The 20,160-nt window shown below is 37.8% G+C and overlaps 1 protein-coding gene across 3 annotated transcripts; it reads left to right on the top strand.

Moving 5' to 3' along the window:
• Window positions 1–2,122: 2,122 nt before the first annotated feature.
• LOC132271674 (dihydrofolate synthetase) lies at window positions 2,123–11,480 on the top strand. Of its 3 annotated transcripts, none has more exons than XM_059773116.1 (10): window positions 2,123–2,547; window positions 3,111–3,208; window positions 3,356–3,506; window positions 4,704–4,766; window positions 5,194–5,355; window positions 6,002–6,193; window positions 6,326–6,425; window positions 7,263–7,394; window positions 7,599–7,730; window positions 10,939–11,147. In XM_059773116.1, exons 1-10 carry the CDS (start codon window positions 2,263–2,265, stop codon window positions 11,004–11,006), a joined length of 1,383 nt encoding a protein of 460 aa, XP_059629099.1. In that variant the 5' UTR covers window positions 2,123–2,262; the 3' UTR covers window positions 11,007–11,147. The 3 variants fall into 3 exon arrangements, with proteins under 3 accessions (XP_059629099.1, XP_059629098.1, XP_059629097.1); XM_059773115.1 differs by having other exon boundaries at window positions 2,125–2,524; window positions 3,336–3,506; window positions 10,970–11,480; XM_059773114.1 differs by having other exon boundaries at window positions 2,126–2,547; window positions 10,970–11,480.
• The last annotated feature ends 8,680 nt before the right edge of the window (window positions 11,481–20,160 follow it).

Genomic DNA, 20,160 nt, shown 5'->3' with positions numbered 1-20,160 from the left:
TTTTTATTCCCAAAATACAACCACATTTATATCAATCTTCTCAAATTCTCCTTCTCTAGCAGCTCCTCTTTCCTCAAACTCTCGAATCACAACATCAAAATCATTGTAAAAAGAATGAAGTCAAAATCCACTTTTCTGTTCATTTTCTTTATAAATCATCAATTCTCAATGTAATTTCCTTTCTAACTTTGATTTCTTCCTCCATTTTACTTATTTATTTTTAATTTCCTTTCTAAGTTCTCAATATAATTTCCTTTCTAACTTTGATTTCCCCCTCTATTTATTTCTATTTTACTTATTTATTTTAATGTAATTTTTTTTATTAAAATAATGAAGTTTCACAATTATTAAAATAAATTTATTTAACAAATAAAATTGCTATTTAAACCAACACTAATAAATTGGGCATGTTTGGTGTGGTGTGGTGTGGTGAAATGAATTGGAATGGAATGAGAATGGAGGTGGGAATTGAATGAGAATAATGATTCTTATTCCACCGTTTGGTTGTAAATATGGAATGTGTAAAAATGGAATCTCATTCTCATACCTATGTTTGGTAAGAAAGTTAGAAAAAAATGAATTTATATTGTTTCTTTAAATTACATTTTATTATTAGTAAAAAAAATTAACTAAAAAAATTAATTTGCAAAAATAAAAGGGAAAGAGATAATAGAAAGAGAAAACTAAACGAGATAGAGAGAGGGGGAACAAACAGCATATAGATGCATATTATATATATATATATATATATATATATATATATATTTTATATAGTGTGTGTATGCGTGAATTATCTACTTAAATTATTTTATTACTTTATTAATTTTTAGTGGGAATGGAATGGTCATTCCACCTCTCAAGAAGTGGAATGGGCATTCCACATTTTTGATGGAATGGACATTCCCTAGGAATGGCCATTCCACTTTTAATGTGACATACCGAACAATAGAATGGAAACAAGTGCATTTCATTCCATCTTCATTTAATTCCATTCACTCACACCTAACATAGCCGCCTTACAGTCTTTGATTCTCTCTCACTACCACTGCTAAATTCAAGATCTTCACAGTATATAGATATATAAAAATAAATAAGTAAAATAGAGGGGAAAATTAAAGTTAGAAAGGGAATTACATTGAGAACTCATGATTTATAAAGAAAATGAATAGAAAGTGAATTTTGACTTCATTCTTCTTGCAGTAATTTTGACATTATGTTTCATGAGTTTGAGAAAAGAAGAGCGGCTGGACAAGGAGAGTTTGAGAGGATTGGCATAAATGTGTTTCTCTTCCTTCTCTAGATATGAGAGGGGTAGTAACATAATTTCTTAACAATAATAAAAAGGTATTTTGGAAATAAAAAAGATGATGTATAGTAATTTTCCATATTCACGTCAGACTTTCATAAAATTTCATTAATTTGAAAAACTGGATTTTGACTTCATTCTTTTGTCTTTTGACTCTCAAAACTCCATTTTTATGAAATTATCCCTATACATAAAACAACATCTAAGGAGGTCATTTTTATTGTATTTATGTAATTTTTCATTTTTATTGTATTTGTGTAATTTTACATTATAATGTCGTCGGTCAAAAAGGATAATTTGTGACGGTAATAAATTGAGAGTGTTTATTGACAAAAAGTAAAAAAATGTAGAGAAAATATTTTACACTTTATAATACTACACATAAGTTTAAGTGTAATTTGAGCAATAAGTTATAATCAAATCTTTTTTTGGCCGGACAACTAAAATTGGCATCCCATGAATTGACCTTAAATATTTTACAAGAATATAGTTCACTCTGGCTTACTCACTCTCTCACAACTTTTCAACTACTTCGGGTTGAGTATGTCTTTTCCTATTTTATCCTCTCTATTATTTTAATTGTTTTTTTTAAACAGTATTACAAAAAATTTTGGTGCTTGCTTAATCATAGTTACAAATATTCCTTTATTTATTGTACCATTACAATAAATAAATAGTGTTCTACGGAGTACAAAATAATGCTACATCCATGAATATTTTATGCATATAATTGTTGAATTACCATTTTAACCTATTGGTTGTATAATTTTGGTTGCAACGTTATTTTGAAATGGCACAAAATTAAAAATTCGTTTTTGAAAATTATTCATAAACCTCAGACTCAGTTTGAACCTGAGTTAAGCAAGACCACATACCAGACCCGATTACAGAGTAGGGAGGATCAGGAAACTCAAGTATCCCAAAACGGAGAAGTAAACGAAGACCCAAAAAAGAACATGAAAATTTTGAGGGATATTAGTCGACGCACCAACCTCACCAGCAGAAAAACCCTAGTTTCTGCAACTGCTACACTTCTCAACAACCTAGGGTTAAACAGAGGCCTCTGTACATACTCGGAAGATCCGGAACTGAAAGAGTTCCTGGATTACTTGGGCAATCTCAAGAACTTCGAGAAGTCCGGTGTCCCCAAAGGCGCAGGAACGGATTCCAATGATGGGTTTGATCTGGGAAGGATGAGACGGTTGATGGAACTACTCGGTAACCCTCAATCCAAGTTCAAGGTTTGATTCAATTTTCTCCAGTTCAGTATTTTCTTGAGTTGTGTTTGTTTTCTGATAAAATGTTGGATGATAAAAAGAAAAGAAAAGAAAATTTTGAATCTTTTGTTTTATGTAGTGTGTGTTCCAAATATAGAAAACACAGCTTGTGTTTGAGGAAATGCTTGCAGGAATAGGATGGAAATTAATTATTTTTCAGTTTTATGTTACTGTGTCTGGACTGAAGTTGAATTTTCCACTCTGGTTAAACAAGAGTGATGAATTTTGTGCATCAATTGTTTACTTGTAATTCAATTTGTTCTCATATATCACAAGTATCAATCAGGGTTGGAGGGCCTATAGATTATAGGCGCTTATTGTTTGGATGAAGGTGAAAACCCAAAAATTTTAAATGTGTTTGCCCACAATAGGACACTGTTCTGGCCATATCCGTGTTGGGGATTTGTCCGATACTACAGTATCCGTTCTTTATAGCTTGACACCATTAGTGTCCTCACATAGTTCTGCTTGGTAATGATTCTGTTAGTTTTGTTTAAGCGTACTTACTAGTTTGATATCATTTATAGGCTGTTCACATTGCTGGAACCAAAGGAAAAGGATCTACTGCTGCATTTCTCTCCAATATTTTACGTGCAGAAGGGTATTCTGTAGGTTGCTATACCAGGTATGGTCTATGTATCTTTTTACTTGTTCACTGTATTTTTCTGAAGCATTTTCACTGGGTATAAAAATTTCAGCCATTTGTTGTTGCACGGACAATGCCTTTTCATTTCCTATCTTTATGACGACAGGCTTCATTTTCTTTGAGCAGCCCGCATATACAGACTATCAGGGAACGTATATCATTTGGAACATCAGGTGAGCCCCTTTCGGCGAAGGCACTGAATCGTCATTTCCAAAGTATTAAAGAGACTCTTGACCAGGCAGTGGAACTTGAAAATGGCTGTATCAGTCATTTTGAGGTATCAGCCAGTGTGCAACACAATTTATAATTTTTTAACTGTGCATAAAGTGGGTGTTAGTAATAATGGAAGTGAAAGAAGAAATATTCACAAATAGGTTATGAAACTGAGTACCTTAGAGAATAGGAGCACTAACTCGTGGAGTTGGTTAATCTAGGTTCGTGCCCTATTTTAGTGCTTTGACCTTTTCTTTTCAATACTTCATTTGGTTGCATTCAGTCACAACAGTAACCTAATTTAGCTGTATAATAATGTTTGTCACTCTTTAGACCTTCCTATTTGTTTGTAGTTCTAGTTCTTCAGACTGGGAGGCAATACACGTGGTGCCAGGTTACCCAAATGGTTGGATTTGGATGACAGTGGGGCAGTTCAAAGTAGGAGAGAAAGTGGCATTAGTTGGCCCAAGGTCTTGATTAATCAGAATTCAGAAGTCCTCTGGGATTTACGAGATCACTAGCCCATCGGACTAAGCTGCTTGACTATTGTGTGGTGTTTCTAGGAACATTGAGGACACTTGGCCTGAGGCACAAAGTCGATCATAGGTGCACATAGGGCTACCAGCCTGTAGTGCCTAATTGAATGGGTCTTCCGGATTGGACCTGGAACATGAGTAACACGTAATCCATTGTTAGTTACAAAGAAGGCACTGTGTGCAACTTGTCACATAAATGACATAAGCTCTCCCCTCTTTCATGTCCAGCCAAGTCGAGTACCAATACCTTTTGATGTCTTGGAGTGGGTTGCCTTGGCTAGCTGCCAGTTCAAGCTGGCACTATGATTTGGTTTGTGTCAACTGTAGCTGGACCCAATTCAAGCGTCAGGGTGCTTTTTATCATCCATCTTGATCCACTTTCTCTTCTACTTACTCTCCAATTTTCCCCCTCCCAAGCTGGGTTGAAACTTTTTGGGGGTATAATCAGAAGTCATGGAATGCAAAGGGTGTCTACCTAGTTCTACGTAATACACCAATAACTACAGCACAATATAGGGCATTACAATCAGCAATAATTTATGTCTGCTCAGGATCATGTATGCTGTTAGTGGTATTGACATTAGTGAATGCTACAAGTTTGCCTCTTTGGTGCCATTGGCATATGCACTCTTTATTTTGTTTTATTTTTTTAATTTCTTTTGTTCTCAACAATTAAAATTTTCAGGTTTTTTTTTTTTTTTTTTTTTTTGACCAAAAATTTTCAGGTTATGACTGCTGTAGCATTCAACTTTTTTGCTCAAGAGAAGGTTGATATTGCAGTTATTGAGGTTAGCATCATTTCCCCTTGACGTATTACTTGGGGCAACTTTACTTTTATGTAACTTTGCCATGTGATTTTTCTTCCATCTGGGTGCTTTTCAACTTAATTGCTCAACAATGCTCCAAATCTTAATGACCTAGGATTGGGGTGTTTTTTAAAATGCCACAAAAGGCCAAAAGACCATAAAAAGCCATTAGAGTTATTGCCGCTGTGTTTGTTACTGGTTAATTGAGTGCATTAGATGGATCAGGTACAAACCTGATATTTGGTTATTTACACAAAGTGTGGTACCAGAGTTTTTACCACTACATCAAGCAATATTCTAGTTGGCCTGTGGTATTTTTTCCTTCGAAATTATTTTTATCTTTTTCTATGTTAATTAAGAGTACTGCAAGCATAGCTGAACTGATATTGTCTTTTTTCTGATTGAACAGGCTGGGTTGGGCGGAGCACGTGATGCAACTAATATCATTTCTAATTCTGACCTCGCGGTTTCAGTCATAACAACAATTGGTAAGGAACATCTGGCCGCACTTGGGGGTACTTTGGAGAGCATTGCAATGGCAAAATCAGGAATAATCAAACAGGGCCGCCCAGTTAGGTGGTTCTCACTACGTATTCCTTGTACATGCCTTCTCAACTGCAATTTGCTAGATATCATAACTTACATCCTAGTTGCATAAGTCTTCAGTACCTTTTGCAGTTGCTTTCTGTCATCCATTCAACAAACCATGAAAAATGCCTTAAGTATTTCCTTCTTGTTTTAGTAAATTTTTGAAACCAAATGCACACTGGGACTCATCATAAAAGACAAACTAGTCCTTTAATATAGACAATTTTTTGTTATTTTTCCCTAACATGCAGCCCTTGGCCTTAATCAGCATGGCTTTGGCTTTAAAATGATGGGCTGTCTAAAAGCATATTACAAAAATAAATAGGGATTCTAAACATGTCATATGGTCTACACGTTTAGATGATTAAAGAAAAAAAAAAACAGGGTTTGGACAGAATACCACGGAGAGCATCAATAGTGTACTACTGTTTACCCCTCTCATGATCTATCATCTCTGTCTCATATAGTAGCACTTACATTTTGTTTCATATTCATCATATCAACTGTAATGTAATAATCTTCGAACCTCTCAAATGGACCTTCATGTCACAATGTGCTTGCTGGAAAATGTTTGCTATTCTCCTTTATTTTGTGCCAAGTGTTTTAACTCGACTGGTTAAACTTTTCAGCTGGTGCTGGGCGGGCCATTCCTTCCGCATATTGAGCGCATTCTTCGTGATAAAGCATCCTCCATGTGTTCCCCTGTAGTATCAGCATCTGATACTGGAAACAGAAGTACTATAAAAGGCTATAGCAAATTATTTAGCAGACCTAGCCAATCTTGTGATGTAGTAATTCAAATTGAGAAGGACCTTAAGTTGGTATACAATTTTATCATTTTTTATTTTCAATTTGTGGACTTGAATTATTTATTGCTGAATTATTACTTGTCGAATGTTAATTGATGCTTTCAAACATTTACCAACTTAAAAACTTGATTTCGAGCCATGCAGTTCATTGAATTGTTTGATGTGACATTATGCCTTCTTGGAACTCACCAACTTCAAAACGCTGCAACTGCCACATGCACAGCACTCTGTCTTCGTGATCAAGGTGAGGATTTTATTTTTTATTTTTCATGTTCTCTTAGCATTGGACCAATTTATGCAGAACCAAAGGTTTTTGTTTATTATTATTATTATTATTTTTACCTTCTTCCTTTTGCGAGTTATTGAGTTCAACAGCTGAGGAAGTTCCCTGCAGTGTAGGATATTTGCCAATTGATGCATACCTCATTTTCATTTATCTTTTACCTCCCTGCGTTAAAATTGGTTAGGTATTTTATTGATTTTGTTGTGGAGTCATGTATATTGTTATGGACTTAGTCAATTATTGACAAAAGTAGAAGAATGGTGCTAGACTTAGATATTGATATTATTATTAATATTGATTAAGATATTAATTTCATGAGTCACATGATTTTTGGCCATGGAGATGTGATGGGAATATACTTTAAATCAGTGTACTGGCAATCTGTTTTGTACATCTTTGCCTTTTAATCATGAAAGGGTAAACTAGCACTAGGTCCACCACCTGGGCATTGGACCATGTGGGCCTCTCCTCCCCAAAGGGGGAAGGTGAGGGGTTTGAGCCCCAAATGGGGCAAAATTGTGTAAGTTGTTAATGTAACCAAATAAAAAAAATATATATATACAAAAACAAAAGATCATCAAAAAGTAACTTGTACTAATTAATCAGTAACCTGATATAATATTCTAGTAGTTAAGGTATGATTTCAAGATCATAATCAGTATCTCCGTCTTTTCCTAGACCAAAGGTAGGAAAGGTATGTGAAGGGGGAGGGAGGGGGGAGAGTATAAAAGAGAGCCTCCTCTTGTTAGTTACTGCAGAAGTTCCTTAATTGTCTCATGCTTTTTCTGGACATTTCAGGGTGGAGAATTTCAGATGGATCTATTCGTGCTGGTTTGGAGAATACATATTTGCTTGGGAGATGCCAATTTTTAACATCTCATGAAGCTGAGGCATTAGGATTACCTGGTGCAACCGTAATGCTCGATGGAGGTTTGTTTATCTCTTCTTCATTACTTGTGCTCTTGTGATATAAAGCTGAAGTGTCTTGTAACTTTCCAATAATCACACTGTGGCAGTCTGCTTATGTGCTTGTTGCTCATGTACGACATAAGAGATTTTCTATCAGTAAAGTAATCCTAATCTATTGATTATGATTCTACAATCATCCTAATGATCACTATTATTATTTTTCAGCTCATACCAAGGAATCTGCCAAAGCTTTGGTGGACACACTTCAGATGACATTTCCGGAAGCAAGATTGGTTTTTGTTGTTGCAATGGCAAGTGACAAAGACCATTTAGCTTTTGCTAGAGAACTACTTTCAGGTATGGCCCTTTCTTGTGTTTGCTGTATGCTTCATATCGTTATATAATTATTCCAAGTTTGGTAAAATTAGAAAATGGACATGTGCACAAAAGACCTCTTAGTGCACCAGTTAGGAAGAGTTGCATGGTCCACATTGCGGGTGCTTTGGGGAAGACCAAAGACCTGTAAGTGCACCTGTTAGGAAGAGTTACGTGGTCCTCATTGAGGGTGCTTAGGGGAAAGACCAAAGTTAACATGGGTAGAATTAGTAAGGAAGGATATAATAACATGTGGTTTGATTGAGGTTATGGGCTTAGATAGAGCGGAATGGAAGAACAAGATTCATGAAACCCGCTCCGAGTAGTTGTGAAAAGGCTTTGACCCCCGTTTGGTAATCGTTTTTGTTTCTTGTTTCTTGTTAAGCTTAAACATAATTGGTGTTTATGTGATGTTGTTTATTGATAAATACAGACGGTGTTTGATAGTGTAAAAATGTCGGGCTTATATTTAAAACAATAAACAGAGAACATTGTTTGTTAGCCTTAAACTGTTTTAAAAAAATCCACCAAATTAAACTTGTTTGATGACCTATAAAATTTGTAAAAAATTGCAATGTATTCTTTTATTAAAGAGGCGCTAATATGAAACTAACCCTGATATATATATATATATATATATATATATATATATGAAACTTACAATCAGTCTATAAGCATGATATATCTTGCATCTACAAATTCAGCGTGGACACACCTCTCTCTCTCTCTCTCTCTCTTTCTCAGGTTGAAACATCATCATGAGTCATAACATGAATAGCCTATTACCTGGGATGGAATTTATAGTGAATTCGATGACCAATCTCACTTGTTACCATGTTAAACTTTAAGGCTTAGAGTAATGAATAATATTTATAAACTTTAGGAACTTGCCTTGTAGAATTGTTGTAACAACAACAACAAGAAGCATACAAGATTCAATACTTGGTTTGTTTTAATCTAACCACAACACCAATGTTTAGTACATTGTGGGACAGTTTCTTCTATAGGACAGTATCATTCGTTGTATATATATATTTGTGTGTGTGACCTATTAACAAGACTTCACGCTCCAGGAGATTGTTTATGTATTATAATGAAATAGCTGAATTATACTGCTGGACCCATGCATAAGTTCCCAACAACTTGAATGCCAAACTAGCTATCTGCAAGTCAATTGATGATAATAAATTCATGAAGAATATTTTCCTTTCATGTGATTAAATGATACACTGCCTTTTAACGAACTCCGTGATATTAAAAAATCCTGAACTATAGATGATATTCATCACTCAGCTTGATCACAAATCATAGTTGATGGGAATAGGTACTACCGTAGTGACTCAACTATCTACGATTCAGTAGACAACAAAGTAACGAGTCTAGTGATCAGGTCATGCCAATTAGGGGCAACATGTAAAGATCATCACCTAGTCAGCAGGTGTTATATAGCCTATTTCAGATTGTACTCCACAAAAAAATCAGCTGAAGTCCTTCATCCAGATGCAGTAAACATATTCATAATTCTATTGTCCCATCTTCGATACTTTCACTCAACTCTATATTATCACCTTATTCTTCCACCTCAAAACCTGCAACTGGTTTTTATAAGCCTCCAGCTGAAGACTAACATGAATATGAATTGTTCTAGCAATGACTAATCCCCCACCCTTGTAACATTATAGCAATACTTTCACATGAATATGAACATTTAGCAAAAGATTCACATGGCATGCAAATTCAGCAATCTTTAATCCCCCACCCCGGTAAGCCTCCATCTGTTGTTATATATGAATAAAAAGTTATTTATCTCCTTCTCTCCCTCTCCCTCTCCCTCTCTCTCTCTCCCTCTCTCTCTCTCTCTCTCTCTATGTATATTATATTTGATAGTTTAATGAAGATCTTTAGAAAAAGTGTCTTTTTGGTCCCAAATTCAACTAACATTGCTGGTGTAAGACAGAAAAGACAAATTTCCTATGCTTGATTGTGTAGAAATGAAGCAAAAAAAATAGAAAATAAAATACAATAGCCATTTAGAATGAGAGTATATGTATTGATATACTTTAATAAGTAGCGGTAAACCCAATTCAGGCCACCTAAAGTGTTATGCTTTATAAAATCCAACCCTCAAGAGGTAACTAGTGCAGAAATCGGTAGAACAAGCAAAACAATTGAAGAATGGAATAAATAGATTGAAGAATCATCAGTAAAACAAGCAGGTTCTCTATGAAGTAATGGATTTGACATAAAAATTGAACTCAAAATTAAACCTTCAAGATTCAACTAAAAATTGAAAAGATTTGACCTAGAACAGAAATCAATGGCAAACCTAGCTTAAAAATATCGAAAATGAGATAATATTACCTTGTGGTGAGAGAAAAATGATGAACAGGTGGTTCTCGCTGTTGGAGGAGGTCGTGGTGGATGGTGGAGATCGGCTTTAGGGAAGGAACAGTAAAGCGTCGCTGGGTATTGCGGAGGAGGAGAGAGAGATGAGCAGCTTCTTCTCGCTGATGGAGGAGCTCGCGGTGGATGATGGATGAGATTGGCAGCTCTGCAGGATCGCTGGTGGAGGTCGTCTATGGATGATGGGTATTAGGGTTTGTGAATGAGATTTTTTTGGCTTTCGTTTGGCATAGGGTTGCTACAATATATTATTTTCCTGCAACAGTGAAGTCCTCCCGCATCTGCTACTGTGAGTCTACAAACATAAACGCTACTAACATCGTTTCGGTGTTCAGAAAATGAGTGTTTGAATTATCTATAAACAAAACAAATATTAAAAAACATGTTTTTTCTCGGGCTCTATTGAAATAAACAATAAACACTAAATGTAAATGGTTACCAAACGGGCCCTTTGTTTTTATTGTTGTTGTCTTGTTGGTTAACAGTAGAAAATGGGGAATTAAGCCTTTGCATATTAGAAATCTGTAATATGGAGATTGAAGTATAAGAGGATTTTAAGTGGGAGCTTGGTTGACGGTTTAATTACTTATGCATACATTTGGTACCGTGACTAACTTCACTTTAGATGAGTTATAATAATAAAGAAATCAATAATTCCTAAGCGGGTTGGGGAATGCAGCAAAAGTCTTATCAGTGCTATCTAAATGTCCATCTTGAATCACATTTGATTTTGTCATTAAATTACAATAATAATATAGCAAACTCACATTTACTATCTTTTGGAAAGGTCTAACTGAGGTTTTACGACATTCCTTCAGTGAAACAATTGGAGGCTGTCTTTCTGACAGAAGTTGACATTGCTGGGGACAAGTCTCGAATGACTTCTGCTTCTCTCCTAAAGGGTTGCTGGATTCAAGCTACTAAAGAGGTGGGTATTGATATTCTTGATCATGGAATTGTGGAATATCAGAAGTGGTTCGAGGATCAGCCAGTTCACTCAGAAGGGGAATCAGAATGTAAAACCATATTATCTGCCGAGACTTCATTAATCGATTCCATGAGGATTGGGAATCAGATTCTCAGAGCAAGAACAGGGGATCAATCAGGTGTCATTGTAGTTACTGGATCTCTGCATATTGTCTCAATGGTGTTGGGCTCTATCTCTAAAGGGTAAATAGCTGTTAACCATGAACCTATTTGTACTTTTCTGACCCCTTTTTCACCAGGGAAATTAGGTTTTGTGGTTGTCACTGCCTTTCTGCTTGAGTATTACATTTTTATTATATTTCTTTAATATGTAAAAGCAGGAAATTTCATTACCATAAACTATTCCTAGAGTGAGGACCTGACTCCAAAGGTTGTTTATTTGGTAAATTTTTAGGGTTCACTTTTCACTGGTTCGGGATTAGGAGGGTGAAGGATCTCTCTTTCATTTGGGTCCCCATGGTTCCCACAAGTGACAAATTCCCTGTCTGAACTGTTTTGATGATCATTGTTGGATACCCACCAACTAGACACCACTCATTGGGAGTTGAAGGTGTAACATCTTTATATAGGAATAGATATTGGGTGCGGCACGTTATGTCATTAGTGTGCTCATTCAATAAAATTTAACATATTATCTCGTTATCAATTTTAAGAGTAGGAACACCAACTTTTTTTAAAATAGATATCTACTCCTTTCTATAGATTCCAATCGGGTTATAGTTTTTAGCATTGGTCCGCATTATTAGGCTCATAACCAACAAATTAATTCACTAGTCAGAATGGGTGCAGACAAGGGTCAGTGAAGGTCCAGCAACAACTAGCATGATAAGAGGATCATAAAACATATCTTTTACAATTTTTAGCCTATGCATATACATGTATACATATGCATATAGATGTATATATATATATATATATATATCCACACACAGATGGACAGAACAAATATATATATATATAAGAATTAAAGGTGAAATTTTTTATTCTTTAATACAAAATACAAGAAAAAGAAGCAATTAGAAAATCTGATATCCTTTTGTACGATGCATGGATCTATCTAAAACTATGTTATTGAGCTTCACCAGATTAGATGCCAATAACAAAATCGTGGAGGGCCAAACTATATTATTATTCAATTAATTTGTAATCCAGAGCTTAATTACTAAGGGCTCGTTTGGTAACTACTCTTACATTGTGCTTTTGTTTTGACCCGAAGCGAAAGTAGTGTTTATGCTTTAGAGTGTGTTCAATATTATTTTGAAGCTTACTTGGTAACGTAAATTTGTTGCAAGATTTTTAAAATAAAAAAAATGAAAACATTTTTGATAAAAAGTGTTGCAAGTTTTAAAAAATTAAATGGATAGTTAAAAATGACATTTTAGATTTTTTTTTTTCTTGGTTTTGTTTTGAACAGTGCTTTTGTGGAAGCAATCAAAAGTATCATTTTCATGCTTCTTATTTTGGCCTATTTTTTGAAAACGCATCAGTACTATTCAAATGATAGCAAACATTATCAACATGGTTTGTGCTTCTGATTTGTAACAATACACTAACAAAAGTAAAGTAAAAAAATACAAAGTAAAAATAATTATAAAGGGACCTAAGCTTGCGAGAGTTTCTACTTCAAGACTTACAGCATCTATTGTCACGACAAGCTTGGCATTCAAGCTCCACTTGTGCTACACTCTAATCCAAATTACACGTGTGAATTGTGATGAGTGAATGACAGTATCAAAATAGAATTTTCAGGAAAGAGAATTATTTTTGTATATTATTATTGAAATAAAAAATATAATAAAAAGTTTAAAACAGATTGTAATTGTTCATACGTCATGGGGATTTTAGGTTTGTAATAAAAAAAAATTAAATATTTTAGGTTTGTGTTATCTGAAATATAATACGTCATGGGGATTTTCTATTTGTAACCTTGATTGTTCATTTTTGACCTCAATCTCTAAACTTTTTTATTATATTATCTGAACCACGCTTTTGCTGTAGTAAGGAAAATATCATTTTCATGCTTTCAATTTTAGCTTCTTTTAAAAAATGCACCAGGACTATTCAAATGACAACAACATTACTAAACATGCTTCGTACTTTTACTTTGTTACAATGCACTAACCAAAAAAAAAAGAAAAAAACACAAAAAAAAAAACCAAAGGGGCCTAAAGCTTTCAAGAGTTTCTACTTCATGCTTTTACTGCATCTATTGTCATGCCAAGCTTAGCAATCAAGCCCACTTGGGGTACACACTAATCCAAATGAGGCTTACATGTATACGCTAATAAAATACACATGTGATGTGTGAATGACAGTGTGTGTATAAAATTTTCAGGAGTCTATTAGTAAGAGAATTATTTTTATATATTTATTGAAATAAAAAATATTACAAAAAATTTAAAATAGATTGTAATTATAAAAAATAATTAAATATTTTAGGTTTGTGTTATCTAAAATATAATATGTCATGGGATTTTCTATTTGCTCATTTTTTATTTATTTATTTTTTTGGTTGGCACCAGAAATTCCTCTAGGTAGGGCCCTTTTGGGACACACTCTAGGCTACAAACCTGAGGATGCTGTCCAGGGGCGGAGACAGGATTGCAAAGTAAGGGGGGCTAAAAATAATTAGACCCATGATTGTGCCATCCATGTTCTAAATACGGAATTCTCATGCATCAGTCATTCAATTAAATCCATTAATTTACAACATTCTAACACATTTACACTTCCAAACTCTAACGTATTTTCACAGTCAAGAATCTAATGAAGTTTGCTTCATACAAATATTAAAACAAATGCCTGCAATGATGCAAAATATATATGTTCCTTATCAACAAACTCACATTAGAAAGTAAAACATATGTGCTCCGCTCTTGACTAGTTATTAATTCATTATATAGTAAATTACCCAATTTAACAATAAATCATCAAGTCATCAACACAGCCCTTTTTTTATTATTTTTTATTACAAAAAAATAAAATCAACATTTCACTGGATTAACAACAATAATCCATGATATCCATTCACTTATACCTTAGTGCCTTACACGAAGAGTATAGGTCTTCTTCCATAGACTAACAATGTGTTTGATTTATTGGGTTGGTCCCTGTTATATTTTATTATGATTTCTTTTATGATTGGGTATGTGCATGGTTCGTAAACTTGCTCATATTTAAGGCTTAGCCTTTGTAAATTTTATAACTCCTTTTATTTATAGAAATATTATGGATTGGGCTGAGTTGATAGGAAGAGAGAGAGTAATATATGAGCTTATAGGAACAATAGTACTACATTTTTTTTTTTCAATTGGACATGTGCTATAGCCCAGGTTAGCCTATTACTAGTTCCTCCATTGATGTTGTCGACGGCCCCACATCTTAGCACCAATTTCAATCCGGAAATATAATGAGATTGGATAGGCTCAAATCTGGGACATATGGTATTACAGGTCGTTGCCTTACCAACTCTACCAAGTCCTTACGGGCTCTATTTGTTCATTCTTGACCACAATCTCTAAACTTTTTTATTATACTATCTGAAATATAATATGTCATAAACTTCTAATTGAATTAATCACCGGAAAAGTAATTCGAATTGAATTAATTACTGAAAAAAAAAAAACACTTTGAATTGAATTGAGGTGTAAAGGGTTGGAGCCGCACCTAGATGAGCCCCAACATTCAAAGTGTAGGATGGTTACATGACATTAAAGTGGGACCCAGAGATCTCTTTGGTAATCTAAGGTGGTGGGTCCCATTTCAGAGGCATGCAACAATCATCCGATCCCAAGTCGCAATCTCCACTTACTCCCGGATTTTCTGTCTTCATATCATATGAACATCATGTACCAACATGTAATGATATATATGTGTATATACATGTATAGAATTAGAATTTACGTTAGACTCGTATATTTCGTGGTAGAACTAAATGACGTGCAGATTGTAAAAAATGAATGGAGTTTGAGGGGACCCACTTATTAATTCTTATCCCCGTTTTAAAATTTTGTCTTTCACACACTTATATTGTATACATATTATATATGTGTGAGAGTATGGCTTGAAATTTTATGATTACATATTTTTTAAAGAAAATAAATAAAAACGACCCAAGTGTCACGGGCTTAGAGTTTCAGTACCACTCTAGCTGCTCCCGTGTGGCACCAAGACGTTGCTTTCACTCTCGCAAGTACTTGGTCAGCCTAACTCCCGTGCACACCTTAGCCAACACACTCCCCTCGTGCGCTTACTAGTGTTGTAGTTGCCCTCGTCCTCTCCTCACCTGGCTTGCACACTCACACACACTAAGGCACTTAAGTTGGCAAGGAAAGAACACTTCTATTACTTCAAAGAATGCTTTGTACAAGGCTAGCACTCAAGCTCTCTACAAGGCTCTCAAGACTCACTCTAGGACTTGTTCCCTACAAAATGAAGTCCTACCTCTATTTATAGGCATCCCCATCCCTAATGGACGGCTAGGATGCATTCTAACCAACGGTGGAGATTGATTATCTAGAATCTTCTCCCACCTTCTTCACACTTCCATACTTATCTACTAGTATCTACAACATTCTAGAATTCTCCATACTACTCCACACAACTCTGGAGAACTCTAGAACCTTCCACACACTTCTACACATTTCTACACATATCTAGAAACTTCCACATAACTCTAGACTATTCCGGAAGACTCTAGAAACTCCACTTGCCATGCAGTTGCCATGCAGCGTCCTCCTCAGCGTCTGCGTGTCGCCTGCGTGGCACAACCTCCATAGGCGGGGCGTGACATTCTCCCCCACCCATTTCCGTGACGCCCTCGTCACGGTTTCTTCAGCTGACCCAGCCTCTCGCAGGTCATCAGCACTTGCGCATATGTCCTTGGCCCAAACGTACGAGCGCCCTTCGGGAGATGTGAAGTCCTCACGAGCTCCATCGTGTTGACTGCCACCTCTGGACTCTCCTTCCTGCCCACGAGCGGCACCATGCATGCGGCCTTGCCTTCCTCGCCTCCAAGTATCATCAATGCACCAAGGCATGGTAGTGGCGCGGCGTTGTTCCTGTCCATGAACTCCAGCCCCAGCACCATGTCGTGGTCGTCCATCTCCGCAACTTGGAAGTCAGCCTTGCCCTTCCATCCTTGCATGCATAGCTCCACCTCCTTGCACACTCTACTCACGCGTGCCTCCTCGGAGTTGACGGCCTTGATCCAGCCCTCCGTCTTGCGCATCTCCAAGCCAAGTCGTTGCGCCTCCTCCGGGGTAATGAAGTTGTGTGTAGCACCCGTGTCTACCAACGCTTGCACGGCTTTGCCACCAACCTGCGCATCCACATAGCGCACCCCAGCTACCTTCTTTGCCTTGCCCTTCTTCTTGGTGTCATGCGCCATGCTACTCAGCATCTGCATAGCCCCCATGCACCTATCTTCATCGCTGCCCGCATCGTCCACCCTGCCCTTGCCCTTATCCTTCACAAGGGCGCTCATGGTCTTCTTGTTGGGGCAGTGTCGCAATATGTGCGGCCCTTCGCACAAGTAGCACTTCGGCTCCCACTTGCCCTTATCGCGGCGCTCCCCTTTGCCACTAGCCTTAGACCTCTCTCCATGGTCCTTACCTTTATCATGGAGTGGGCGTCTCTCCTCATCGCTGTGCTCATCATCGCTAGACTTGGGCGAGCCCCGTTTCTTGAAGCGCCGGTCTCCCCCACCTTTGCCGTGGTCCCTCTTGGGAGACGTGGCCCTCTTGTCATCGCGCCTAAAGTCTTCGAGGCGCTCCGCTATAGCCATTGCGGATGCCAAGTCTCTAGGCTCCCTCCTCCTTAGCTCCATGGCCACCCAAGACTGCAGCCCATCAATGAACAAGCACACACGTTGCCGCTCTGGCATCTCTGGGATCTCCAGCATCAAGTTGGAGTACTCCTTCACATACTCCCTTATGCTGCCCTTCTGCTTCAGGCGCCTTAGGTTGATCATGGCGAGGTCCTCAACGCACTCAGGGTAGAACTGCCTCTTGAGCTGCCTCTTGAACTCCTCCCATGTATCAACTGCTCTTGCGCCCCTACCGGTGAAGCGCTGTCTCCACCATAGAGCGGCAGTGTCCGTGAGGTACATAGTGCCTGTCTGCACCTTCTCCTCATCATCCTCGATCTCCATGCACTCGAAGTACCGCTCCATGTGCCAGAAGAAGTTGTCAATCTGGCGCGCATTCCTTGCCCCATCGTACTCCTTGGGCTCCGGCGCCTTCTTCTTCCTTGGCTTCACCACGACCTCGCGCGCCTGGGAGAACTCCTTCTTGCACTCGGCAATCTCCACGCGCAAGTCGTCTACCTGATCATACAAGTCCCTTTCCTTCTCTCGCGCCTTGTTGGCAATGCCGTCAATCAGCTCGTAGAGTTCTGCCATCTTTCTCTCGAGCCTGTTAAACTTGGTCTCCGTGTAGACCAAGTGCGTGGCAAGCTTCTCTTCCAAGCTCTGCTCCAAGACGTGGACTTGGTGGTCTCCTCCGCTAGCCATGTCTACTCCAACAAAGCTCCCTTGACGAACCTGCTCTGATACCAACTGTCACGGGCTTAGAGTTACAGTACCACTCTAGCTGCTCCCGTGCGGCACCAAGACGTTGCTTTCACTCTCGCAAGTACTTGGTCAGCCTAACTCCCGTGCACACCTTAGCCAACACACTCCCCTCGTGCGCTTACTAGTGTTGTAGTTGCCCTCGCCCTCTCCTCACCTGGCTTGCACACTCACACACACTAAGGCACTTAAGTTGGCAAGGAAAGAACACTTCTATTACTTCAAAGAATGCTTTGTACAAGGCTAGCACTCAAGCTCTCTACAAGGCTCTCAAGACTCACTCTAGGACTTGTTCCCTACAAAATGAAGTCCTACCTCTATTTATAGGCATCCCCATCCCTAATGGACGGCTAGGATGCATTCTAACCAACGGTGGAGATTGATTATCTAGAATCTTCTCCCACCTTCTTCACACTTCCATACTTATCTACTAGTATCTACAACATTCTAGAATTCTCCATACTACTCCACACAACTCTGGAGAACTCTAGAACCTTCCACACACTTCTACACATTTCTACACATATCTAGAAACTTCCACATAACTCTAGACTATTCCGGAAGACTCTAGAAACTCCACTTGCCATGCAGTTGCCATGCAGCGTCCTCCTCAGCGTCTGCGTGTCGCCTGCGTGGCACAACCTCCATAGGCGGGGCGTGACACAAGGCCTCGTATTATATATATATATATATATATATATAAAGGACCCCAGGCCTCGTATTATATCCATTATATGCGGTCACCCAATGTGTTTTTAAAGCAAAGGTTACACAGAAGATATCGAGTCAATTAAGCATTTTGACAAGAATAAGTTTAATATACGTGTAACATTTCACATATTCTCTCTAAAAAAATTAAGTGTCTATACTCTTAATTTTTAAAAATAAAAAATTGGACCAATCAGACTCATAAGTCAAAATTTTGTTTGCGGGTGTGATGGGCCTACCTCTAGCTAGCTTCACCATAAAATTGGTGCTAAGGAATGTCCTAAAAATAATAAGAAAATTAGCAGAGATCAATCAGAATTATATATATATATATATATATATATATATATATATATATATATATATATCTTATGCAATTGAGACACAATTCGAGAGTGAACTATGGGGTATATTTATAAATCTTATGCAATTGAAACACAATTCGAGAGTGAACTATGGGGTATATTTATAAATCTTATGCAATTGAAACACAATTCGAGAGTGAACTATGGGGTATATTTATGCACATATATATATATATATATAGAGAGAGAGAGAGAGAAGTGGTTATATATACAGAGATTGTTATTTTTGGAATGAGGTAAATTAATGAATTATATAAGAGGAAACAATTTAGAAAAAAAAAGAGAAAATATGTATAGAATAGAATGGAATGAAATGGAAAGCAAGTGAGAATGAAATGAGAATGTGAATGGAATGAAATGGTCATTCTCATTCTCTTATTTGGTTGTAAATATAAAAAGTGTAAAAATAGAATAATAATAATAATCATTCTAGTGTTTGATTGAACTAATTAATAATTTAAAATTGAATGAATGAATTGAATTTAATTTCCAAAATAGCCCTCTTATTGACCAATAAATTAAATTAACAAATAACATTGTTCTATAATTTTTTTAAAAAGAAATAGCAGTGGTGGTGGATGGCAGTGACAATGGTGGTGTAGTGGAAACCGATAGTGGTGTTGGAAGGCGACGGTGGTGGCGATAGTGGGCAGCGATGGTGGAGGAAGGCAACAATGGTGTTGGTGGAAGGTAGAGGCAGTGGTGGTGGTGATGGTGGATGGCAATGGAGGTGATGGTGATGGTGATGGTGATGATGGATGGCAGTGGAGATAACGGTGGTGAAAGTCGGTGGCGGCGGTGGTGGTGAAAGATGGCGGCGGTGGCCATAATGAAAGTCGGTGGTGGTGGAAGGCAGTGGCGGTAGTGAAAGTCGGCAGTTGTAGCGGTGGTGGAAAGCGGTGGTGGCGACGTTAGTGGAAGGTGGTGGTGATGAAAGGCAATGGTGGTGGAAGGAAGTGGAAGTGATTGTGGTGGTAGTGGTGAAAGGCGGTGGCGGTGGTGAAAGTTGGTGGTGGCACCAGCATCGGTGGTGGTGTTGGAAGGCGGTGGTGGTGGAAAACGGAAGTCGATAACAATGGTGGTGGTGGAAGGCGGTAGCGGTGGCAGCAGTGGAGTCAGTGGCAATGGCAGTGGAGGTGATAGTGGTGGTGGAGATAATGGTAGAGATGGTGGTGGCGGCGATGGTGGAAGGTAGTAGAGGTAGCGACAATATGGTAGTGGTGGAAGGTGGCGACATAATGGTGGTAGTGGTGGAAGGTGGTAATATAGTGGTGGCAGTGGTGGAAGGCAACAATGGTGTACGTGGTGGTAATGGTGACAGGTGTGGTGGCAATGTCGGTGGTGGTGGTCAAAGGTGAAAATGGCGGTGGTGGAAGGCAGT

This window comes from Cornus florida, unplaced genomic scaffold (genome assembly GCF_030987335.1).
Source record: "Cornus florida cultivar Cherokee Brave unplaced genomic scaffold, ASM3098733v1 CherokeeBrave_3.0.0_Hap2_Chr08, whole genome shotgun sequence".
Lineage (NCBI taxonomy): Eukaryota > Viridiplantae > Streptophyta > Magnoliopsida > Cornales > Cornaceae > Cornus > Cornus florida.
The sequence above is the reverse complement of the archived record's forward strand: the minus strand, read 5'-3'. Positions and strand labels throughout refer to the sequence as shown.